This window comes from Heloderma suspectum, chromosome 2, assembly GCF_057233095.1.
Source record: "Heloderma suspectum isolate Gila_16-S chromosome 2, 16-S_ref, whole genome shotgun sequence".
Classification (NCBI taxonomy): Eukaryota; Metazoa; Chordata; class Lepidosauria; order Squamata; family Helodermatidae; genus Heloderma; species Heloderma suspectum.
In genome coordinates, this window is record NC_139459.1 from 183,100,430 (window position 1) to 183,126,343 (window position 25,914).

The 25,914-nt window shown below is 47.4% G+C and overlaps 1 protein-coding gene across 3 annotated transcripts; it reads left to right on the top strand.

Moving 5' to 3' along the window:
- Positions 1-1,665: 1,665 nt before the first annotated feature.
- DTX3 (deltex E3 ubiquitin ligase 3) lies at positions 1,666-25,628 on the top strand. 3 transcript variants are annotated; one of them, XM_084836630.1, is made up of 5 exons: positions 1,666-1,954; positions 13,408-13,481; positions 15,399-16,159; positions 20,271-20,488; positions 22,246-25,628. In XM_084836630.1, the coding sequence occupies exons 2-5, from the start codon at positions 13,469-13,471 to the stop codon at positions 22,319-22,321; spliced, it is 1,068 nt and encodes a 355-aa protein (XP_084692756.1). In that variant the 5' UTR covers positions 1,666-1,954; positions 13,408-13,468; the 3' UTR covers positions 22,322-25,628. The 3 variants fall into 3 exon arrangements, with proteins under 3 accessions (XP_084692756.1, XP_084692757.1, XP_084692755.1); XM_084836631.1 differs by having other exon boundaries at positions 1,860-2,042; XM_084836629.1 differs by lacking the exons at positions 1,666-1,954; positions 13,408-13,481 and adding an exon at positions 13,573-14,311.
- Positions 25,629-25,914: the final 286 nt, after the last annotated feature.

Here is a 25,914-nt window from a genome sequence, read left to right on the forward strand (position 1 = left end):
GAAACTCAAATATTTTGGCCACCTAATGCGAAAACTCCCTGGAAAAGACCCTGATGCTGAGAAAGACTGAAGGCAAAAGGAGAAGGGGACGGCAGAGGATGAGATGGCTAGATAGCATCACCGATGCAATGAATACGAACTTGAGCACACTCCGGGAGAGAGCACAGGACAGGAAGGCCTGGCGTGCTATGGTCCATGGGGTCACGAAGAGTCGGACACGACTGAACGACTGAACAACAAAGCATGAGAGGTGGTGTAGTAGCTAAGATTGTGAGCCAAGAAGTCTCTGGATTCAAAACTTTCCCCTGTTCTGAATTTGCTAGCTGGCCTTGAGCAAGCTACTATAGGCCTATGCCTCTTTTCCATTTGTAATATGGAGATAATGCTAACTTTGTTATGGCAGGAGAGGGCAGGGTTTACTCTGTGTTCTACTAGGACTGTGACGTGCAAAATGCTGGCTCAGGGCAGAGCCATTTACCTACTGAGCCCTGTGAGCTCGGAGGACGTGTACACGCAAATTCAAACGTACATCTGAGATGCTACAGATCAAGGATTATAACAATCTAATTTAGACTTGAAAATTGCTACTGTTGAGCCATTGGGAGTTGGACACCCTTGCTGATTTATTGTAGATCACCCAGAGATCTTCCAGTAGATATTCCAATCCACCTTCTGGCCACTCTTCCTTTATGGGACGGATGTAAAGATGATGGAGATAATGTGTGTGAATAGTTCTGGATGCTTTTAAGGCTGCAATCGTATGCCCACTTGGTAAAGGAGTAAGTTGAATCGATTGCAGCGAGATCTACTTCTGAGCAAGCACAGGTAGCAAGCACTATCCTTTTTATGGCAGCAACTCCCACTGTGCTCAGTGGAACTTGTTCCCAGCTCAATATGCATGGGAATGCCACTTTACAGGGGGAATCTGCTCCGTAGAACTTGGCATACCCACGTGGACCCGTCTATAAAGGCAACTGCCCTGCTGCATTTGACAGGGTTTACTCTGCAACTTACACAGGCTTCTTAACAGTGGTGTAGCAGAGCTGGGGCTCCCAGGGACGCAGCACTGGCATTTTTTGATTAGCGGAAATGATGCCATCTGCCACCACCTCGGGGTCTCCGGGCCCCTCTGAGCATGGCTGTAATCCTCACAGTAGCTTTGGGGACAGGGATTTTTGCAGCAGCAACATATAGTTGGGAGCTTTCGCTGTTGTGATGCGAAGTATTTTGGGCTGGCTTGTTCTTAAATGGGCAATTAAGACCCATTAGCTTTACAAAAGACCCGCTCCTGGCAGATGAAAACTTCCCAGAACTGGTTTGTTGATACGAATCAACACAGCTGCCTGGTTTGGGGACGGGGGGGGGGGCTGACGCGGCTGCGGGGACTGTCATGACGAGCGCCTGCACTCGGGCGTTTAGCGCTACTCCCAACTGCTGTTTAAAGCACGACCCTCAGTCCTCCGCGATTAAAAGGGCGGGGCGGGGCGGGGCGGGGCGGGGGAAGGCGGCGTCCCGGGGAAGGGCGGTGGGCCTTCGCGTCCCCCTGGGTGAGCGTCCAGAGGAGCGCGCCCCCCTCGGCGGAGCCTGGGAGGAGGGCAGGGGAGCAACGCCGTGGCGCTGTTGCTATGGCCATGGCCATCATGCCAGCGACAAGCGGCCCCACGTGACGCGCCCGGCGATGGCTGCTTGGCGGGGAGGGAGCCGGCGGCGGTGAGCGTCGCAGCCCCTTCGGCGCGGCGGAGGGCGGGCGGCACCAGTGCCGGCACGCTTCCCCGGGCGCGCCAAAGGCGCCCGCAGCTTCGGGACCCCCGTTGTCCCGCCCCGCCCCGCCCCGCCCCGCCATCTCCACCCCCATCTTTCCTCTCGCAGCGCCGTCGTCGCAGGCAGCCGGAGCCGCCGCCGCAGCAGCCTCGCGGGATGGAGCGCTCCTGCCAGCCCCGCGCGTTCCGCCGTGGTGGGTGCCGTTCTTGCCGGGGTGGGGACACGCACACGCACACGCGACCTCATTGCAAGATCGGGATGGCTTTGCACCGCCAGCGTGGGTAGGTCTCGCATCCTGGGCGCGATCGAGGCAAGCGAGGGATGGACGCGGTGCTTTGCTCCAGCCGGCGCCGCCTGGCTTTGGCTTGTCCGGAGAGCTCTTTCTCTTGCCTTTCCTGTGTGCTTTTTAAAAATAATGATGATGATGGTAATATGGCGCACTGATCGGAGGCCATCTGCATATCCAGGCAGCCGCTAGTCAAAGCAGCAGCAGCTGCAGGCGTCTCTCTTCATTGTGTTGTCAGCTGGCTTTGCAGCAGGGGTGTTGCCTAAAGGATCGTGTGTGTTTTGATGGGGGGGGGGGCTTTATGATCGCTTGTATGGGTGGGGAAAGGTTGGTAGATAGGAAAGATCCTTTCACCATTTTTTAGGGGGATACACACATAAAAATCGGGGATACTTTACGTAACGCTGTACCCTATTCATCTACCTGTCAAACCACCCAGAACTGCGGGGGCGGACAGGCAGAGGTCTCTTTCTTCCTTTCCTTTCCTTTCCTTTCCTTTCCTTTCCTTTCCTTTCCTTTCCTTTCCTTTCCTTTCCTTTCCTTGGAGGTGTTGATCTGGGGTATAACTGGGTCAACTGAGGATGAAACTTTACTGCCCACCTTTTCTCTCACGCATCCTACCGGGGGTGGGCAGAGCAATATTTTCTCCAGGCAGTGTTGCAGGTCTTACGATTTGGCGTCTTGAGGGTGAGGGGATTAAAGGGAAGGGGCTCTGAGAAATGTGGGGTGGATGCTTTTGGGGTGTGTGGGGAGATGAGGAGGAGATAGATGTGACTCAGGTTAGGAGTGATGCGGAGAAAGGATGGAGGTCTGGAAGCCCTCAATAAAGCTTTATTTTCCAAGCCATTTGTCTTTCACCTCAACTCCCCCCACCTTCCCCCTTTGTTCCATATTTATCTGTATTATTTCAAGGGAGTGAAAGCTACTGGGCCTCATTTTCGATAAACGACCCCTGGTGAATAGATCTGCTAGTCTGATAAGGTTAGTATCTGTTGTCGGGGGGGGGGGGGGGACAGCAACCCTGAATTACTGAATTAACGTTTCGCGCCCCCCAGCTGGTGGGTGAATCTCAAGAAGAGGGAGTAGGCTTGAAACGGTCTCTCCTCCCCCTTGCCACTCTCTTTTCTCTCTCTCCCCCCCTCCCTTTTCCATGTTTGTTTTCCTTTTTCCTCCATCACAATGGGCCAGCAGGGCCTATTATCTTCATTGCACAGGTGAGGCCTGTTGAAATGGAAAGGCCCAGCCTTGCCCAAGGTCACATAGATAAAAAGTGTCCAGATGCAATAGAGGGCAGGGCACTTGATGGTTATGTGAAAAGAGAACAGAGGGCAGGTTTTTTAGTTTATTTGTTTTTAAAGCAGGCGCAGCTTGTCTAAGACACAAGGGTGAGAAAAGCAGTGCCTCCTGAAATTCCCTGTTCTCTCCAGTAACAAAAGTACAGATGGCATCCCCAGCATGTAGATCCTTTGCCACTGGGCCACCCTCACTCGCTGTGCCACGTTTGTTGATGCAGAGCAGCCTTCCCCAACCATATGCCCTCCAGATGATCTGGACTACGATTCCCAGCATTCCTGACCATTGGCCATGCTTGCTGGAGCAGATGGGGGTTGAAGTCCAAAACATCTGAAGGGCACCCAGTTGCAAGGAAGGCTGATGCACTGTCTTAAAAAGCTACCTGTGGTGTGGGAGGGTCGCTATATTCTATCAGGCAGGTTTTTCCAAACCTGGTACCTTCTGGATGTATGTATATGAACTCCGATCATATCTGATCGTGGGTCATGCTGGCCAGGGCTGATGGAAGTTGTGATCCAAAACATCCAGAGGGCACCAGGTTGGGAAAGGTGGCTGTAGGGTGAGCACCTCAGCCTCCATCTTGATGGTTTGAGAAAACAGGCAGGAAAGATCAACAACTTCCCATGGCTCACCTCTTATCCTTCCGGGCATATAATTCCCAAACTGCAGGATGTTTTTTCTCCCCCTTGGAAAGGCTCAACAAGTCATCAACTGACTGTTGGAGTTGCATTTTGTAGTGTTTTCTGCATGTTGCCCATAATCACGCAGAAGCGGTACAGTTGCCTGGTTGCTGTAGAGTTCTCTGTTGTTTTGTTATAGAGTTGAGGCTGAGGGCTTCATCAGCTGGGTTTGTTATGTCAGGGTCCTTCCCAAGCACAAGTGACAGCATGGGCTTGCTTTATTGACGTAGAGTCTCCCAGACCCAGGGAACTGCGCTTTTGTTGGGCTTTTGTTTTTTATTACATAGGAAATCCAATTACAGTCAACTGGGATCATAGGAGCTTCGGTATATTAATAACCTTATATTTAACCACAAAAGTTCTTCAGGGGTTTAAGATTCAGTTGCAATTATTGAAATATATCTTCCATATCTGTCCATGACATGATGGTCCCCAATTTCTCTTTCCAAGAATCCTTCCTTCCTTCCTTCCTTCCTTCCTTCCTTCCTTCCTTCCTTCCACCTTTTAGTATATCTTTCTCTGCCAGCTTCTCTCTCTCTCTCTCTCTCTCTCTCTCTCACCAACCAGTCTTCCTCCCTCCCTCCTTCTTTTCACCTACTTTGCAAATATGTTTGCCTACTTACCCCCTTCCCCATGCTCTCTTTTCAACTGTACTCCAGCCCTCCTTCCTTTTGACCACTTTGTATATCTTTCCCTTCCAGCTTCTTTCTCTCTCTCTCTCTCTGACCAACCAATCTCCCTCCCGCCCTCTTTTCAACTACTTTGCAAATATGTTTGCCTACCTACCTTTTATCCCCACTCCCTCTTTTCAACAATCCTTCCTTCCTTTTAATTTTTTTTCATTTTTGTTTACTAAAAACAACAACAACACCACTAACCCTCCCCCACCCACCCCCAACAATCCACTGGGAAATTTTATCAAACCCAATCAGCAAGGTGAGTCCTTAAGTATAAACATATATTATCCTCAGTGAAAACTAATACATAATTAATACATAAATTTCATAAACTTATTTCTTCAACTCCACCAAAGCGTTTCAAATGCACTGGGTACTTTAGTCCTGCATTGAGCAGGACGTTGGACTCGATGGCCTTGTAGACCCCTTCCAACCCTATGATTCTATGATTCATGAAATATCCTCTCCCAAAATTTTGCAACTTTCTCACAATCCCACCACATATGCACAAAGGTACCTTTCTGACCACATCCCCTCCAACAGTTAGTGGAGAATGATTTGTTTATATAAGCTAGTCTGACCAGTACCATCTGTGTATTATTTTTAAAGCTGTCTCCCTAAACTTGGTTGAGATTGATTTATAAGGACATTTATCCCACATATTATTCCACTGTTCATCTTCAGTATCTACATTCCATTTCCCATACTCTTTTTAAATTTATTTTAAATCCCATTTCAATCTCAATTAACATTTTACATATAATTGTGAAACCAGGCCACCTTCCTCTCCTGAAAGATTCTGTATTAATTTTTCAAAATTGGTTAGTTCCCTACATCCTTGCCATTTTATATTTTCTTGCCTAATAAAGGAACTAAGCTGATACCACATCATCCAAGTTATTCTGCTATTTTGTAAATTATTCTTCCAATAATCCTAGGAGAGAGATTGTCTGTTTACATAATAATGTTGTAATTTCCCTAGATTTACCTCTTCTAACATTTCTTTAATTATTAATCTATCATTGGAATGAAAATCTGGGTGTCCGCTGAGGGGGATAAAAGGAGAAATCCCAGGTATCAATTTTTCCTTCAGAAATTTCCATACTTTTCAAACTGGTTTTAACACTGAATGAGGAGTTTGCATACTCTGTATGGGGAGCAAATGGTGGATCTGGAATGCTTCATAATAAAACTTTAAATGTGGGATCCCCCAACCTCCCTCTCTAATAAGTCTATACCGAAGCGTCTTAGTGTCAAGATTCCCTTAGCCCCCACTGCACTTCAGTGCCCAAACATACACAGACAAGAGGCTTCGGTCTACAGCTTTTAATCCATTACTTCACAGGGTCATACAGACGCAAATTCTCAGAGAAACTCTCCATCTACAAGGAATGCCTTCAGGGGATCCAAATGGAATTTACGAGAGTTGCCCACCTTGAAGAGGTAGTCTCGCTAGCCTAACTTAAGCAGGGGAGGTCCCTCTCTTGTCATGAGGCCTCTAAGCGCAGCTTTCCACGCAAGGCCAGTCAGGTAGACCGTCTAAGTTCCGCCCCTGCCTTCTCTGTCTTTGCTCTGCGTCTAGATATAGATAACCAATAATTAGGTTTTAGATTTAAACAAAGAAGGTCTGATTTATCAAAGTTGACCCTCAGTCCAGATACCAAATAAAATTGTTGTAACTCAGCTTGCAATTTACCTAATGCAGTTTTTGTGTCTGTTAACATTAGAATCATGTCATCTGCATATAGGCTAATAAGCTGTTCTTGTCTCTGTATTTTTATTCCTTTTATTTGTGCATTATTTCTTAATCTATCAGCCAGAAATTCTGTTATCATAACAAAAAGTGATGGCAAGAGCGGACACCTTTGCTTTGTTCCTGATGCAATCCGAAAAGGTTGTGATTCAAAATTATTAAACCAAATGGTAGCCATGGAGGGAACATAAATCAATTTTAATATATGCTGAAAATGAGGACCAAATTTATACATTGTTGGTGCATGAGATACAAATTTTAAATTTACACTACCAAAGGCTTTATATAGATCAAGCGCCATGATTGTTATAGGGGCATGCGTTTTTTTACTGTATTCTATTCTATTAAATAATCATCTTATGGGATCAGCTATATACCGACGTGGTAAGAAGCCATACTGATCAGGATGAATCACCTTCCCTAAAATTGTCTTTATTAGCCCAAATGGAAGCAAACATTTTATAATCTACATTAAGAAGGGGTATAGGCCAGCAAGAGTCTGGCTTCTCCGGATCTTTAGTAGGTTTTAATAACAAAACTATTCCAGATTGGTGCCAGGTTGATGGTAAATGTGCACCACCTTGAATAGTGTTAAATAAATTTAACAGATATGGGCTGAGTATATCTTTTTGTTGGGATTTTGTGTTTTGATTCCAGAAATGGATGCTCTAGTGCAGCCTTCCCCAGCCTGGTGCCCTCCCATTGTGTCGGACCACAGCACCTATCATTCCCAGACAGCAGTGGGCATGCTGGCTGGGGATGATGGGAGCTGTAGTCTGACACATCCAGAGGGCACCATGTTGGGGAAAACTGTGGCAGATACTGCAGAGAGAGGACCGGTTGGCTCACCTCTTCTTGGCCTCATCCCTGCTGCATGCCCCCCTGATATAGTCCAGCCAGGAGCACCACCAAGGCTAAGTGCCTTCCAGGACAGGGAAGCCATGCAGTTGCTGTGATCTTGGTACTTGACTAGGTAGGGGGCTCTGCAGGTGAGATTTGGGACCTGGAATACTCCCCAGATAGGAGAAAATCTAGATGATGTGAGTCAAGGTGTTGCTGCTATATTTGTTCAAGAGTTTGCCAAATAGGCTAAATGGTGTCTTTTCCCATGAACCTGTTTATGTAGGACTGGCTTTGGGAATGGCCATTCACCTGTGGCAAGTAAGACTCTTTTCCAGGCTTTGGTAAATTGGAAGAGAGGTATTTATAGATATACACATACATATACAGACACACATCCCAGTTATCAGTGTGCCAAGAATGTTGTTTGAATAGGTAGGCTACAAGCACTTTCTGTGGGCTAGAAATTTTATTTGCAAGGTTGTGTGGGAGTATGTAGGCTTTGGATTAAACAGAACTCTTCATAAGGTTGAATGGAAAAGAAACTAAGACTGAATTGATATGCATACTTCTTCTGAAAGGAAGCCCAGTGGGACTTAGTTCTGCAATCCCACACACACTTATTAGGAAGTAAATCTCGCTGAAACCAAGAGTGATGTGCTTCTGAGTAAATATGCCTGGAACAGGCTGTACAATGTTCTAATCAGCACCACTCTTTATATTATCTATTTAAGATGTACAGTGTACATCTTAAATAGATAATATAAAGAGTGGGGCTGGTTTAGAACTATCTGAAAACCAAATATTAGAACTGTTTGTGACTAGTCTTGCTCTGTTGACGTATGATTTTTGACATTCTCCTCCGTGAAGAATTCTGTGTCACTTGAAAGCCTACATTTGCTTACACCCACACTTCACATTTTCAACCTTCAGGTAATGTTTTCTGCACTGATGTGTCTTGACGAACCCCAGCGTTTTGCAGAGGATACTGGGGCATATCTTTAATCACACACATTTTCATGCAACACGCAGGCCAGACTTCTGGCTCCTCACTGCTGCACCAGAAGAATGACAGTGTGACCTGGAATGCACCTAATACTCTTCTGTGGCTGCAGTGAAAAGCCAATCAGAGAGCTGTCATTCAGATAAACTTGCCCATCAGTACTCCACCTCATCAAGGAACCCTAGCAATTCCCGGAACAGAGTCTGAAAACCACTGTCTGACACAACCAACAGAGGTTGTTGCAAGAAAAGCTCTTACTTTACCAGTTTCTTTTTTTGTTCCATTAGTCAGAGGGGGCTGGGTTTCCAGTACTGTAGTGCATGTAGAAATGTGCTAATGTGAGAGCGGTGGACACAACTTTTCAGCTTGGTATACTGATGCACTTCTTCAGTTCCAAGGTGAGCTCTTAAAAAACACACATAAGAGTTACGTGGAGTTTCTATGTGGTGCTGCTTGACCTGGGAAAATCCTCTTGGGGAGATCAGGACAGCTATTGGCTGGTGCCAGTGATATCATGGACCTACTTTCTGTCTCAATCTCTCTCTCCTCCACCCCCAATCCCTGGAGCAGCTTTGCAACTATTTTTTTTGAAGTGATATTTTAAGGACTGATGAGCATGTGGTACTTTAATAGTAAAAGGTGGGCAGCCTGTATGAAACACGGGGTGGCTGAATTTGATTTGATTTACTGGTATGCATTCTTTTAAATGCAAATTGTAAAGCCAGGTGCACACCATGGGTGAAGACTCTGCTGTGACTTCTTTTTTTAATATTACACCTGTCTTGGCCCTTAAGGGCTAGAAACTTGCTTTTAAAAATTAAAAATGGATTATGTGCCCAAATCCCACATTGATCAATACATTCACATAATACAGACACCTCAGTTTGTGCCCATCAAGGGCCACACAATGGTCTGTAAACTGACTAAAATTACCAGAATATTTTTGTAGAACTTGTTTGCACACGCACTGATGTGCTGTCCTGAGCAAAGCATGTAGGGCTGGAGACTGTTCTCCTAGTGCAAGACCAGTCTGTTGAAATTCATCCTTATCCTACACCGCATGCTTTGAGATGATGCCCTACCATTAAAAACATTTCCTAGGCTCCAGTTAAGCAATGTTGGAAGTCATCCAAGAGTCACACCCAGCTGGACTCTAGTCAGAGAGTCAACTGGGTTCTTATTCCCCCTGGGCTGGGTATTCCACATAGCTGGCAGCAGCTCTGTGTAACTATAGCCCGCACTGCACCCCACCTGAATCACCCTTGGGATCAGGCCCCAACATAGAGCTAATATGGACACCAAGAAAGCATTGTGTTGGCCACAACTAGAAACCAGTTGTGATGTTGGTGCCTGGCTTACGTTCCCACAACCCTTCAGCTACTTAGCTGCTGCTCTTTGTGCACGAATGCTGTTTGCTGCCCAAAACCCATCCACAAGCCATCTGCCTTTGAGGCTGGTGGCTTGTCAGTGTGATGGAACTGCCTGCGCTGAAGCACAGGAAGGAGCAAGGATGCTGGGGCTGCAAGTTCCCTCGAGGACTTCCTGCCCTCCCCTCGCCACAGAATGAATTTCCCCCATGGGCTGGACCGCAGGATGCCTGTCTGAGAGATGCAGCTACCTCTGGGACATAACAGCTGCTTTCTAGCATCAAAGCGGCAACACCTGCATCGAGTGCCATTTCTGAAGGGAGGGACAACGTAATCAGTTACGCTGAATCAAAGGCAATTCTTGGATATTAAATTGCAAAAGTGTCATTCCAGTTAATTTTTTATACCACTTCATGCTTATAGCAGTTCTGTAAACTTGGATGAGTTTTACCCTTTGGGGTTTTTCCCTCACTACCACTTCTTCTGTTCTATACAAAGCAAAGGACTCTGTATCTTTTGGCACAGATGCCTCGTACTTAGGCCCGTGTGATTGTTCATAACTCTAGTCAGGCATTATGCAGAACTAGTGAGGTGGTTACAAAAAAAAGTGAATTTGTCAGGAATTATCACAATGAGGTCTGAAAGGGGGGGTAGGAGGCCCCAGCCCCCTGGTCTTTCTAAAAGGTACCCCTAAGTGTAGAATAATGTGCAGTGTTGTTTTTTTAATAGATTAAAAGACAGACATGTACATACAGAGAGTTTAAGGCAACCTTCCCCAACCTGGTGCCCTCCAGATGTTTTTGACTCTTATTCCTATCAGCCCCAGTCTGCACTGCCAATCATCAGGGATGCTGGGAGTTGTAGTTCAAAACATCTGGAGGACCCCAGGCTGAGAAGGGCTGGTTTAAAGAAATAAGCTGCTGTTTCATCTCCAGTATTAATTCTTCATCCAGTAACCCCATTTTAAGGAACAAAGGCAAGGAACAGAGGAAGTGTTTGCTCTGCTTTGTCAACAATGCCCCTCCTTCTGAGTTTCTCCCCCAACCTTTGTTAACTTTGGAGATTCTCTCCACAGCAATCCAGCTTCAAAAAATAAATCCTGGGAACATGGTCTTTCCTCCTAAGTGATCTCAGTGTTGTTACAGGGCTTTGTGACATCATGACCTGGAACAGAATTTCCCAGGAAATTGTCTGGCACACAAATTTTAAAAAATCCCATTGAGGAGTAAAGAAAAGCCCTGAGAAGCAGTTTTAATTCCCCTTGTGCATGGTTGGATTGACTTGAGGACTGAATTCATGGGTCCCTGGCCCAAGGAGATTACAATGTAAATATAAACAGAGGAGGCTGGGGTAAAAGGGGATGTATGTGAGCAAATGAAGTGACACCTACTTAAAATGTGTTTCAGTTTGAGACTGAGTTAAAGCCAAAAGTTTCTTCCAAGAAGAAAGAAAAATACTAACATTTGAGTAATTCCAGAGGGGTAGCCGTGTTAGTCTGTTACACCAAAACCAACAAAAAGTCTTGTGGCACAACAGATGTCTCACTGCTAGTACTTTCTGCATTTCAGTTCCCTCTGACAACGCATCTTTCCATCTCCCCACTCCCACCCCAGCACGTGTATATAGATCTACCAATTTGAGGTTAATGCTTCGTGCATCTGATGAAGTGGAACTTGTCCACAAAAGCTAATGCCAGGGTAAATTAGTTAGTCCTTGAAAGTGCCACGAGACTGTTTTCTTGTGACGTCTGAGTGGCATTTTAGCCCTCTAACAAGCCTATGAGATAACTTAATTGGGGAGGTGGGGGTGGACTTGTTTAGGACTGTTCTGTGGCCTCAGATGAGTGAGGATTTGAATCTGGGTTTCCCACCTCCGAGCCTAACACTTTGCCCACTGTACCACATGGTCTCCTTATAAGGAAGTGTGTGAATAATTTTGCGACCTGTTTTTCTGAGTGTGTATGTGGCAGGATGCCATGACTGGAGGCTGCCTCCCACTACAGTGAAATAGACATGGGTGCATTCCACACAAGTAAGAAACTATAGGTAGGATTCACCTAAACTGACCTACACGGAAGTAACTTGTGTGTAGGGCTTTTCATCCTGTGCGAAGCTTGGACATTTTCCCTTCTGAGCTGGTGTGTCAAAGCATTGGTGGTGAGCCTGTGTTGTGGGAAAGGCGATCTGTTCATGGACAAAGACATTCTTATTGCATTAAATGTTTCGATTCCCAAATTTAAGTCCTGGTTAACGGTAGAGCTATCACAAGTGCTCTCTGGGTGTTATGGTGAAGCAGGAGCCGTAGCTGTGCTGGGTTTTGTTAATGAGAGGCAGTGTGGTGTAGTAGATAGAGCAGGGGTAAGCAACCCAGTGCTTCCCAGATATTTTGGACTATAACTCTCATCAGCCCCAGCCAGGATGGCCAATGTTAAGGGATTATGGGCGGTGTAGTCCAACACATCTAGAGGACACCAGGTCGCCAAACCCAGAGATAGCAATGGATTTGTATGGGAGAAACCTAGGTTTAAATCCCCATTCAACCAGGAAACTCACTGGGTGGCCTTGAGCTGGTTATTACTCCTTGGCTTAGCTCTATTTTACACAGGAATCTTTGCACTGTAGGACGAAGATATGATGGAGGGGTGACCTATGAACAGATCTAATCCTTCAGATCAAAGGTGCAGGTAGCTCAGGTCTGTCTTACAGCCAATGCCACTAGTCAGGGATGGGCCATTTGTGGCCCTCCAAATGTTTTGCCCTACACCTCCCTTCAGCCCTTGCCAGCATACCCAATGGTGAAGGGAATTGTAGGCTAAAACATCTGGAGGGCTGCAAGTGGCCCACCTCTGCACTTGATGCTGGAAGAAGCATCTAAAGCAACAGACTGAGGCAGTAATGAATCAGGAGGGGGATGACTCTTAACAGATTATATTTGCTTGCCTGTTACAGGAGTGGGCAACTTGTAGCCCTCCGGATGTTTTGGCATACAAATCCCATCAGCCCTAGCCAACATAGCCAATGGTAAGGGATGATGGGGAGTTGCAGGCCAAAGCATCTGGGGGCCAGAAGTCGCCCACTCCTGCAAATGCTTGACATTCTAAGGGTCTGGGAACAGAACTGGCAGAGACCAGGCCTTGCTTGAGACCTCAGAGAATGGCTCCCAGTCAAAGCAGGCTGGCCTGGCCTGGGTGGACCAATGGTCTGCCACAATGTGAGGCAGCTCCAGTGTGTCCCGTGGTAACTCACCTTCTGGGGAACATGGGCGGGAGGGCGCTGTTGCGCTCATGCCCTGCTTGTGGGTTTCCCAGGGGCAGCTGGCTGGCCACTGTGTGAGCGGACTGCTGGACTAGGTGGACCTTGGTCTGACCCAGCAGGGCTCTCCTTATGTTCTTATGTCTCCCTGGCGTGGCCGTGGCGAGGGGAAAAACTGAATCCGCAGTTACTCCTGGGGGTAAGCGCCGCTGGAATCAGTGGGTTTTACTTCTGAGTAAACATGGCTATGACTGCATCGTGAGTGAGCTTAAACAAGCACCCCCCCCCAAAAAAAAAAATCCGTCGGGGGAGGTGATTTTCTCGTGTCCGGGAAGCGCCGCAGGCTCCTCTCGCGCGCGCAGACCGATGCCGGGACGCGGCGCCTGCGGGCGGGCGGGCACAGCACCAGCAGCTCTCCCGCCGCAGCTATAAATAGGGTGCCGCTTCGCCCTCGGCCCGGCCGCGACCTAACCCGCCTCCTCCTCTTCCCTTGCAGTTCCTGATTCGCAGCTCAGCTGAACTCCCACATCCGGCCGGTCCTCGCCTCAGCCTCTCCCATGGGCTCGCCAGGTACGGTGCCGCGATCGCGCTGCGCGCTCTGCAGCTGCGGGCTGGGGGGGGTCTCCTCCCTCCCTCCCTCGCCCCCTTCCTTCCCGCCTTCCTTCCTTGCTTCCTTCCTTCTCCCTCCCCCTTCCTTCCTTCCTTCCTTCCTCCCCCCCTTCCTTCCTTCCTTCCTTCCTCCCCCCCCTTCCTTCCTCTCTCGTCATCCCCTCCTCTTGGCCTGTGGGTTTTTTGTGCTCCGGGCAGTTAATTCTTCCCTCTCCGTTTCCCCGGGGAAGTCGGCTATCCTGATCAGAGAATAACAGTGCCCCTTTCTTCTGCCTTGGGGATCAGCTCATCCTTCTAGCTAAGGCCTGGATGCAAAGCCATTCCCCACACCCCACCGCACGGTTTCCTTCTGGAGAGCCCGGTGGTGACGGTGAAACAAGGCTGAGGGTTTCCCCTCTAGATCCAGGGATCTGGACCCATCTCCCGCGTGGCGCCTGAGCCCTTTTTGTAGATGACGATTTGCTCTTTCACACACCTCCGGCCCCGCTGGTGTAGCTTGCCGTGCCATCCCTTGACTCTTAATTGGAAGAAGAGCAGGGAGAGAGGGTGTCTGAACAGGTCAATTCTTGTGCGACTGTATTTGTCTGGGGGGGAAAGATTTTTTGTTTCTCTTGTTCCCTGGCTTCAGTCTGTCTATGATCACTTTTTAATGCGCAGTTTAAGGTGAGCAGGGTTTCTTTACTTTTTTAAAACTATTTTTACCATTTACCTTTGGATGAAAACTTGTATTGAAATGAAGACCAAACTCTCCCAAGTCACAGAAAGGAAAAGAAAAGCAGCAGACTGTACAGGTAGTGGCATTATACAATTAAAACGTTTAGGGTGCAATCGTATATGTGCAATCCTATATGTGCAGTCCTATATGTTTAGGGTGCAGTCATATATTTAGACAGAAAAAAGTCCTGCAACTCCCAGCATTCTCCAGCCAGCATGGCTGGCTGATGAATACTAGGAATTGCAGGATCTTTTCCATTTAACAATGCATAGGATTGCACCCTAATTCATTTATTTTAAACTTAAAGCCCACCCCAGCCCAAGACTCCAATGATCCCAGCTTGACTGGAGCCATTGTTTATAGAGAGCTGCTGTAGATCATAACCCATGAGATTCTACTTTGCAGAAATTCATCATTCTGTTGCAAATCCATCAGAGGGGTAAAAAGCCCTCGCAAGTCTGTTTGCCTTGCCAGCATGTAGTAGCCAGGGCCTGCTGTAGGGATTTTGCTGCCTGAGGTAGAGCAGCAAATGGTGCCCCCCCCCCCCAAGTCAATGCCAGTCAAGTTATCCTCCCCTCCAAATTTAGCCATGTCAGTGCAGCAAAAAACAACAGTCTTGTTTTTTGTGACACCTGAAAGGCACCAGCCATGCCAGCTGGGGAATGCTGGGAGTTGTAGGACTTTTCTGTCCAGACATGTATAGGATTGCATCCTAGAAGACTAAACAAGAGTCTTTGTTGTTCGCGTTATTTGGTGCCTGAGGCAGAAAACCCTGTAAGCCTCTCCCCGCCCCTAGCGGTAAAAACGCAATTATAATTAACAATTTTCTGTCCTTTTGGGACACCTAAAATCTGCTGCCATCTTACTTTGCCTAGTGTTAGGACCGGCCCTGTTAGTAGCCCATTATCACCACTCATATTTTATATGGCACTCTTATTGTACCTTAAGAGCTTTTATTTATTTCTGGTGTATGTTGCGCTCAGCAAAAAATAAATGCCTTGTGAAAACCGATCAGTAAAACCCTTGAGTCCCAAGGACCAGCTCCGTGCTGATGACGGGGTAGATCGAATGGTGGTGTCTGTCTGTGTGCATCTGTCTCTAATCCTGCCAGGAGCCACTTCCTGCAGGTCTGATCAGTGTCTTGCCTTTCTCTTCCTCTTCAGTATCGTTTGTTTTGTCCAGGATGGCCGCTTGCGGAGGCACCACCAAAAATAGGCTCACGGTAAATAAGCACGTCTGGGACTTCCTGACCAAGGAGAGCCCGGCCAAGCTGGTCAAGCTGAAGGAGGAGAACAAGGTCAGCATCTTGATCGATGGAGAGACCTCTGAGATCTACGTGCTGCAGATCACCGTGCCTGCCCACGGGCCCAGCAACGGCCTCTACCTGGCCCGCAAGGCCCTCAAGGCGCTGCTCAAGGAGACGGAGAAGGAGCTGAAGAAGGCTCAGCGCCAGAGCGAGCTGATGGGGTGCATGGCCCTGATGGAGAAGAACCGGGAGCATGGGGCGGTGGAGCTCCACCGCCGAGGGGCCGCCTTGATCTCCAGGGGGCAGCAGACCTCCGGGCCAAGGGTGGTCGGCAGCAGCGGAGGGGTGGCCGGCTGCTCGCGGGGAGGAGGTGGCGGAGGGGGAGGAGCAGGCGGGGAGGAGGAGCAGGACAGCCAGTGCCCCATCTGTTTGGGGGAGATCCAGAACATTAAGACTCTGGAGAAATGCAAGCACTCCTTCTGCGAGGACTGCATCACGCGGGCCTTGCAGGTCAAGAAGGCCTGCCCCATGTGCGGGCGCTTCTATGGGCAGCTGGTGGGCAACCAGCCGGAGAACGGGCGCATGCTGGTCTCCAAGGACTCGAGCCTGCTGCTCCCCAGTTACGAGAAATACGGCACCATCATAATCCAGTACGTCTTCCCACCTGGCATACAAGGAGTAAGTTGGGTTGATCTCTCTCTGTGTCGTTTTGCGTAACCCTGGGGTCTCCAGCGGTGGTGCCCATGGGTATCAGTGAACCCACAAACACCTCTCATGACGCCCACCAGGCTCTTTGCACCATCTAGTTTTTATTTTAGTTCTTAAGATTTTTTAAAATTAAAATGACTGGCTGCTCATGGTAACAGTCGAGGGGAGGAGGAGCCTTTCCAGTAGGGGTAGGGGGGACGGGACTGAGCTGCTCTTGGAGAGTCACTAGGGATGTGGTGTGGGGGAAGTGCAACAGGGGACGGGGGAAACACCGGCAGCACGCACATGCTTGAGATCGAAGCCAATATTATTTATTATTAAGCTTCGTTTAAGGCTGACAGTCCACAACAAAATGGCAAAGTAGACATTAAAAGAAAGCCATTGGTTATAGGGAGTATAGGAAGCTGCCTTATAACATGCCAAACTTAATTGTCCATCTAACCCAGCCTGGTGCCCTCCAGATGTGTTGAACTACAGTGCCATCATCCCCAGACAGCAGCCATCACTGGGGATAATGGGAGTTGCAGTCCAGCCCAGTACTTGTCTACTCTGACTGGTGGTGGCTCTCCAGGGTCTCAGGCAGAGATTCTTTCCCACCCTTTGCTACCTGATCCCTTTTTAACTGGAGAACCTGAGACTTTCTGCATGCAAATCATAAGCTGTGATCCCTCTCCAGCATGTTATATTATTTTGAACCTTGTTTTTTCCAGTAATTGGTTTCCAAGATCTAAAGGCCTTATATGAAAAACCACAACACAGGGGATGAGCCAGTCAAAACTCAAGGACTTTTACCTTCTACTGACATCGGTGGGAAAGGCGTACAGTGCAATCCTGTGCGCGTGCACTCTGAAGCAAGTGTGCATAGGATTGCAGTCTTGTATGTGAAAATGCTGAACTTTGACTGGATCACACTCATGAGATGGGCCCAGATCACATACTTACAAGTTAATGAGAAAACTAGAGGAAAACATCCACAGATGCCTTAAAAATCAATTTAAAGTATCGCTTGAAAACCCTTCCATAACCATCATGTGACCTGCTGAGCCTAATGTGAATGTCAGCAGGCCCCCCCCCCCCCATCCCACCTTGGGACTGTGAACACACAGGTGCTGTGATCTCACCATCAAGTCTGATTTTTGTCCCGCCCCTGTTCCCCCCCCCTCCCCTGATTCGGAAATCTTGAAAGCTTGCACATTTTTTGTAATGCTTTTTCTGAGCCTAATGAAGGTATTACGTTAATGCAGGCTTTGGAATCTTAAACATCAAGTTATTGTTTGAAGTCTACCCACTGCTCTTTATTGAGGGTATTTTTCCACTCCTTGGATAAAGAGATCAGAAGACAGACCGCAAAGGAAGATAAGCTATCTCAAAGGAAAAGGGGCGGCGGGGGGGGGGGAATACCTTTGGGAAAGAGCCAGCTGGAAACGCACTGGGTTAAGCATTGAACAATAAGTCCACTTGCTAGGGTGCCTTTGGGATGTTTTCCTCCTGATTTTGCTTCTGTGGATTCATCTTCTGGGTTACAGTCTAATGAAGGAAATGAAAATATGCAAGGAAGAAGAAGATTGGAGGGTGGGTGGGGGGAGAAGCCAGTGTGAACAGATGGGTCTTCAGCATGCCAAGTGAGGTGGGGGGAGGGTCTCCAAGTCCTGTGGTATTGCTTTCCAGGGAAAATGTATTGAGAGGGGAAAAGGATGGGGCGTGAGATTGATATAGTACTATAATCTTGTCACTTATTCTAATTTAAATAAAGGGGGGAAAGTCCCATGAGTATGCCTGAGGATATGTCTGTAAACTGATATTGGTATGGGTGTGCACCCTCACTTCTAAGTGGTAACACATTTCAGGGACTCCAGTGCTTAACCAGGGTTCCATTTCCTTTGAAGGGGGGTCACTGGAGACATACAGTGTTTCTGTGGTGTATGGTTTATTTGCACACAGATACAGGCTGAGCATGAGGTGGGGTTCACAGCATTAGCCCAATAGATTCCTCTTCCCCATCAGAAGTCTATGGGAACCCATCGTGCAACTGGATTTCCTGCAGAGAGCTAAGTCAACCTTCTGCCTCTTTTTCAGCCCCAGTTCCAGCATAGGCTGCTGACTTCCAGCTACACAGACAGACATCACTCACCCCTTTCCCTTGTCTATTAATGTATTTATTTAGTACAATTATTTATATGCCGCCTTTCAGGATACAAATCCTACCAAGGCAGCTTACAAGTAACATAAAAATAATAAAGCCAGAATAAACAATATTAGGGTGCAATCCTTTGCATGTGTAGACAGAAAAATGTCCTACAGCTCCCAGCCTGGCTGGCTGGGGAATGCTGGGAGTTGAAGGGCTTTTTTCTGTCTACACATGCATAGGATTTAATCTTTAATGAATTAAAATAAATCATCAGGATCCTTCCCACAGGTCAGTTGATGGTAGATGGCCCTGAGGGAGTCCAGCTAGAGAAAGCACTGAGGTCTCTTTCTCCTCCCTCTCCTTCTCTCTCCTGAAATTCTTCCCACAGGGCAGTTGATGGGAACTAGTTGTCTAGTGGGGGAAGAAAGATGAATTCTCTTGTCCATCACCTATGCTTTGTTGGTCCAGCTTAGCTCCTGTTGAAACACATCACCAGAATGTTACCAGTATCCATTGATCTTTTTTCAGGCCCTTAGAGATATAGTTTCAAGGCACCCACATTGATAGCATGACGTACAGAAATCTTAACAGTCAAGGATTACATAGTTGGAAGAAATCCTAAATCTTGTTCCAGTCATAGGCACTTGGGCGGTAAGGGATCCCTGAAAGGTCATTCAGACCAACTCGAAACCCTATATACTGTGTTGCAGTGGTGAGCAAAAGGTAGACCTGGATCTACTGGTAGATCTCTGGGCAATTTGCAGTAGATCCCCAAGGATTTCAGATTCCCAATTGTTCAAGAATAGCCACAAAGTTAAATTGGTGAAACGCAGAAAACTTGGGGTAACCAGGAGTGGATTTTCATGTGGAAGGAGTGTGAGCTCTGTTCAGTTTTGGTACTCGAAAACAAATTCCTGGGCTCAGCATTCTTTAATTCTAAGTGAGCATGTTTTGCACTAGTGGGTGGATCTCTGCATTCTAGTAAAGAACAAAAGTAGCTCCCAAACATGCCTGAAGTCTGTTCACCCCTGTTGAATTGGCCCTTCATGAGAATAGCTCCCGGTTCACAGTATGTAGATCGCAACTTAAAATCAGGTGTAGTATTTGCTATTGGAATAAAAATGTTCATATGATTTGTTACATCATAATAAAAGAGGGAGGAGCCTAGGATTAAGGTTTTTACAATAATGAACAATTCTACTACTAATAGTAATTATTATTATTTATTTTAGTACATTTCTAAACTGCCCAATAACTAATGTTCTCAGGATGGATTACAACCAGTTAGATAACTAAAGTGCCATTTTAAAACACAGTTAAAAATATAACATACAATACAAATATTTAAAATAATAAAATACAATATTCTTATGGAAACGGTTCGACGTAAGGAAAGTTTCTCCTTACATTACCTTAATCGCACCAGATGAGCCAGTTGAATGAGCATGTGTATTTGCTGAACTTCATAAACATGCTAAATAGTACTTTATTTGTTAACCAAGCGAGGGGAGACCTAGGGCACCTGCCCCAGTTTTTATCCTAGCACCAAAGCTTTGAAAGCAAGTAACTGCTTGATATTTCAGTTCTCCCTCACCATGGTCCCCACCCCGCCACATAGAAAATACAAAACCACTGCTTCTGTGTATCATTCTTTCCTGCTGTTGACTCTTCAGCAGATCTTACATTTCTGCAGAGGGCTGAGAGGCCTGAGTGCAGCCTCCCCCAACCAGTTGAAGTACCATCATCCCCAGCCAGCATGTTCAGTGGGAGAGTTGTAGTCCGATCTGGAGGGCACCACGTTGGGAGAAGCCTGTCTTAGAAAAAGCAACCAAGGTCGGGGTTAGGGCAGGCATTGTGCCGTCCCTGGCTTCGCAGCCTAAGTGTGTTGCAATCCACCTGCTTTCCCGCGTTAATGGTGGATTCTTCTCACCCTCCCTCAATCCCCTTCTGCAGGTGGAGCATCCCAATCCCGGCGTCCGCTACCCAGGCACCACCCGCGTGGCCTACCTCCCCGATTGCCCTGAAGGCAACAAGGTGCTGGCGCTGTTCCGCAAGGCCTTTGACCAACGCCTCACCTTCACCATCGGCACCTCCATGACCACCGGCCGGGCCAATGTCATCACCTGGAATGACATCCACCACAAAACCAACTGCACTGGCGGGCCACAGCTGTAAGGCTCTGCTGTGGGATGTGGGAAGGTGGGTGGGTGGCAGTGTGGAGGAGATAAGCTTAGTGGGGCTGGGTCGCCAAGACTGGTGGAGTGGGTAACCTAGAGGGTGCTTGGGGCTCAGCAAGATCCTATAAGACCCAAAGCCTTGGCCCTATTGAGGAGCAACCCAGCACTCTGCCTGGCTCAGCTTGGGTGTGGGTTAGGAATAGCTGGCTTGTACCTGTAGTACCTCATTGTGACACTAGGGAGCAGTGAGCGGAATGGTCCTTTTCCCTGTTAGGCCTTATTTAAGGTTTAAGACTGATAACATACACATAGCATGCCATCACTCTGGGACAGGGGTGTTGAACCTCTTCCAGTCCAAGAGCCGAATTCCATTTCGGAGAAGCTCTGAAGGGCCACATTCCAGTGGCGGGTGGGACTGGAGACAAAAGGGATGGGGCCAAAAATACCAGCATATTTTAGCATTAAGCTCCTACTGCCATTAACTTAGCTTTAGGAAAGGCATTTCAGCCTCTTAGAACGGCACAGGGGGACTGGTTGGGGGGAAAGGGGATGGGGCCATCTGGGAGGACTGGATTTGGCCCCCAGGTGGGCCAGATTTGGCCCCGAGACCTGAGGTTCTACACCCCTGCTCTGGGTTGTAGGCATGTTTTAACCCATGTTATAGGTGGGAAGCTGGGCTTTTCTTCGGCTGTACCTCTTGAGGCTGTGGGTTGTATCTACATGAGTGGAAGAAGGAGGCTGCATGTTAGACAGAATCCTCGTCCCTGACATACTAGTTCTCTATGTACAGGAGCAGGGGGATTTTTCAAATGTGCAGCTCCGCATCAGCAGCCTGAAGGGATAGAGCTGAGGGAAAGTTAAACTTTAACTACTTCTGCATGTGTGGGGGTTACATTTTAACCACACTCTTGCTCCATGGAGCTCAGAGTGGCCTCCCATTCTGTCTTCCCAACAGTCCTGTGAGGTAGGTTAAGCTCAGAGATCGGGACTGGCCCAAGATAACCCAATGAGTTACATGGCTGAGTAGGGATTTGAACCTGGGTCTCCCTGGTACTAGTCCAACACTCTAACCAGCACACCAGTTGATTCTTATCTATGTATATGCAGTGCCTGAGGTAAAAGTGGCTAGCCAAGGCCATCTTTCAGGGCCGTTGCAAGAGCTGAGGCTTGACGCCATATGCCTCTCAAGTCTGCTTTCTCTTGGTCGGACCTACCCCATGGAAGTACCACAGTATCCTATATTTTTCAGTGAGCAAAGTGAGTGAATTCTCCATCCTGCTGCAGAAGTGTAGTCTTGGCCAGCGTCTTTTGAAAAAAGTATCTCGGGGAACAGTTCCTACAACAGCTTTTCTGGTGAGGAACTCATGTGCAGCACAGAGGGTTCTGGGCCATAGTCTATGTGCACTTGGTCTACACAGATCATTAACAGGCCTGTTGCGGCTCACAGTTGGAGCAAGGGTACACAGCCTAGAATGCACCGCAAACTCCCCTGAACATCGCGAGGGTAGGAGTGGAGGAGGAAGTCAGTGGGTGTTGGCTGGGCAAATTGTCATTCAGGGATGTTTGTCCACTGGTCTCCTCCTTGAGGGACCCTTGCTAAGTGTCCAAGGGATCCCAGAGTTGCCTGGAACATGTTTGGAAACGTAGTAGTAGCTATAGTAGCTAGTAGTAAAACCCAGTGGGTAGCTAAGCTGTCAGTGCCTCGTCTAAGGAAAATAGGTTCATGCCATTTCATCTCCATTTCCTCCCAGGTTTGGCTATCCTGATCCTACGTATCTTGCTCGGGTGCAAGAAGAACTACGGGCCAAGGGTATAACCAATGACTGATCTGGTTCCCCGGCTGCCCACATGCCTAGGAATAGTTGGTTTCTGCCGAGACCAGCCATTGTGGTGGGAACTTCCTTATCTGTCAGAGCTGACTGTTTCGCGATGTGACCTTGATCTGGAATGCAGAGCCTGGGCTTTCTGGCCGAGATGACATTTCCAATAGAACTGGTTGCTCGAAAGACAGCATGTGGAAGCAGAGGCTGTGTGTGAGTGTGTGAGAGAGAGAGAGAGAGAATATTAGAGACATGCAGTTGAATTGACTGGGTAAGAAAGCTCAAGCCAATCTACATGTTATACAGAATGAGATGGTTGGGACTGTAACACTTCAAACTTCTTGTGGGAGGGGGCACAACTTTGAATGAGGGTCTGTGTGCTTGAAAAGACAAGACAAGAACCCCCTTATGTAGTAAACAAGCACATCAGGGAGAGAGCTCCACTAAACCTTTCTCCCTCATTTGCTAGACAGCTACATTCAGGGAGGCGTTGGCTTTGTTTTTTGTTTTGCAAGGGATGGCATTCAAAAAGAAGATCACCACCAACTACAGTCTGAAGGAACATGGTCCAGAATTTTACCACCTCATCCTGCATAAAAGTAGGTTGGCTCTTAGGGCCAGAAATAGCTGTGATGAAGGGGCCAGCTGTGGTTTTGTTTTGTTCACGTGTCTGTGCCATTCATATTCCAAGAGTGGGGTGGAGTGTGGCAATTTTTTTTTATCATCAGAAGGGATGTGCAGGGGAGGAGATGGGGGAGCCAACCCTCCCCCTTCCCCCCGCTTTGTTTTTCAGGTGTCTTTCAGCCAGGGTCGCTTCTGATAATGGAGCCAGGCTGGGAGAGGGACTTTGAGGAGGTAAGCTGTGGATCCAGGAGGGGTTCTGCACTCCTCACTTGGATACCACTTGTGATGAAAAAAAATTAGACATCTCCATTTGTGTTTCTGTCATGTTGGCCATCCGTGGGATGGGAGTAGGTGAGGTTAAAAACTGCCAGTCTGTAGGGAAGGCAAGCACATAGAAATGGGAGTGAGTGGAGAACTGTTTTGTGAGAAAGTGAGCAGGGGTGTTGCCTGAGAGAAATTGGCAGCTTGCCCAGGGTGTCCGTGGCAGAGGCCTGATTTTAAATCCAGGTCTCCTAGCTAGGTGGCCTTTTATATGGCCACAGCGGATCTCTTGAGCGTGGGAGTTCATAATCTGCCAATGAGGCTGCCAAAATTGGGCTGAAACCCAATGTGCATCTTCCTTCCATTCCTTTATCGCCCACTAGCCTCTCACAGAATTCTAAAACGCCTTGGGAACTGGACTATTACAAACTAAAATTAAGCAAAGCACACTTGCAGAATTGATATCATTTGGGCACAGAAGGCACAGCGCCAGGGTTTGGTTTAAAGCAAGTGGGGGATAGAAAATGGGACAGTGGCATAGATTTATGTGGGTAGCAGTGACGGAATGGAGGAGTGGAGAGTGACGCATATGATGGCGCTTGGACTTTTGTACACAGCCTCTTCCCTGGTTCTCTGCTACCCTTTGCCACCTCTTGCTGTTCACTTGAGCTGCCCAGCCATCTGACTACCCAGCCATCCACTCCCATGCGGCTCAACTCCAGGATCAGCACCAAGTCCAACTTGGTAGAACTTTCCGGAATCATTGGACTGTCCCTTCACGTCGGCTAGGCTGGCAGCAGCTTGTCGACTCTGGTCACCAAACAACACACCCAACCGCCCTTTCTGGCGAGGCTGGTTGGCGATCCCATGGACTACGTCTTGTGTGTATATATACTTTCTGCACTGGCATATCAGCTGTCATGTAATTAGTCCAAACAAGTCCTGCTTGGGACAACTTGTGTCATTTGGAACTTAAGACGGGCTACCCAAACTCCTTGGCTGGTCTCTACGCTCCTGACTTTGGCACCTACCTGTTGTTGAGTGTTTCGGGGATGGGGGGGATGTCTCTTGGCTAACTGTATGCGTGTTGCCTCCGGCGGAGATGAATTCTAATATTTGGTTTGTCTCGTACTGGTGAGAGCTCCCCTTGGATGCACAGTTTGGACAATGGGGTTTTCTTCACTGTTTTAAAAAGAGTAACTGAAAATACAACTCGTTCTTCTGATCTTTTGGGAAAGGATGCATGGCAAGGGTGGGGTTTTTTAAAAAAAATTATGTGGGTGGGGTAGGGGCTTCTGTGGTGATTTTTATGTCAGCCTTGCAAATATGTCCACAGAAGTTCTTAGCCCACGGCAGTTTTTACTACCCTGCCTGACTGCACCTGGTTAGGATCTTATTTTCTTATTATGTTTATATACTGCCTTTCTGCCCGTGCACTCAAGGTGGTCTGCAATTTAAAATGAAGTCATACCATCGGATGGACACAATAGAAAAAAGGAAAGGGGTGGGAAGGGAAGAGGAAAATAAGCAAATTTAGGTATCAGTTGTTAAATAATATCACTTAATTGTGAGAATGGCCATCAAGGGAACAATTCTGGGATGGGAAGAGCCAAATTGCAGTCTGTGTAAGCCAAGCCGATGTAGTGGGCCTTGCTGTGTCACCTTCTCCTCATATTTCTGGTATATCAACAGCCTTTTAACTAAAGAGAAGAACCAGTTCTCTCCCAGCTTGCAAAAGGTTTCTGGTTTGGTCACCTGGCACTGATGCTTCCTCTCTACAGGTGACCAGACGAGTGGCTATATATAAGCCAGTTTTTAGATAGATACTGTATTTTAGCTGATCAAAGTGTTGAGGTAGGAGTTCTTTTTAAAGATATTACAGTGTCCTGTGTATCGTACAGCTCCCGTTTATAACAGGCCTCCAGTTAGTTTATCTGCACAATAAGAGGCATCTGCTAGAAGTGAAGGGACAGACTTATCAACACATAATAATCTGAAGACATATGATGTCCAGAATAAGAGTGGGGTTGAGCTGCAGAATTGCAAGATCAAGAAGAAACCACAGGGAAATTTCATCATCATTTTTTAATACTTGAAAATCTGAGACTTCTTGCCTCAGATTTTCTTTTCCCTTCAGTCTCCAACAAGTGTTTTTCGCTCTCAAAGCAAATCTAAGGCTGCAATTCTATACCCACTTTCCTGGGATTAAGCCCCATTGAACCCAGTGGGCTTAATTCTGAGTAGATGTACTGTAATCTGGCAATCATGTGGACACATAAAGCCTCATTGAAATTAGAGGGACTTACTTCTGAGTAAATATGCATGAGATTGGGCTACCTGTCCCATGCAAAGGTGAAGGGAGCAGAAAAAAATAGTTTAACATGATGGAAGTAAATACAACTCAAATAAAGAATGTTGGTGAGGAGGGGAAAATGTTTGTGAGAAGGGTTTATTGCCAGATGAAAAGTTTTAAAAAGCAAACACACTCTGGAGCTATAAGGCTGGTCTTAAGACGTTTGAGATAAATTGGGCTTGGGTCATCTGGAACTAAAACAAAATCTAAAAGGCCTACTTTGGATATGAGGCACAAGGCTGTTCATTTTCTTTGCACATGGAATATATTTGGTACAGAGTGGATTCCTGCAAGTATTTGCTTCTTCCCTTTAAAAAACAACAACCCCAAATTCTAGTTTCTAGCTGTTATGGTTGAGATGT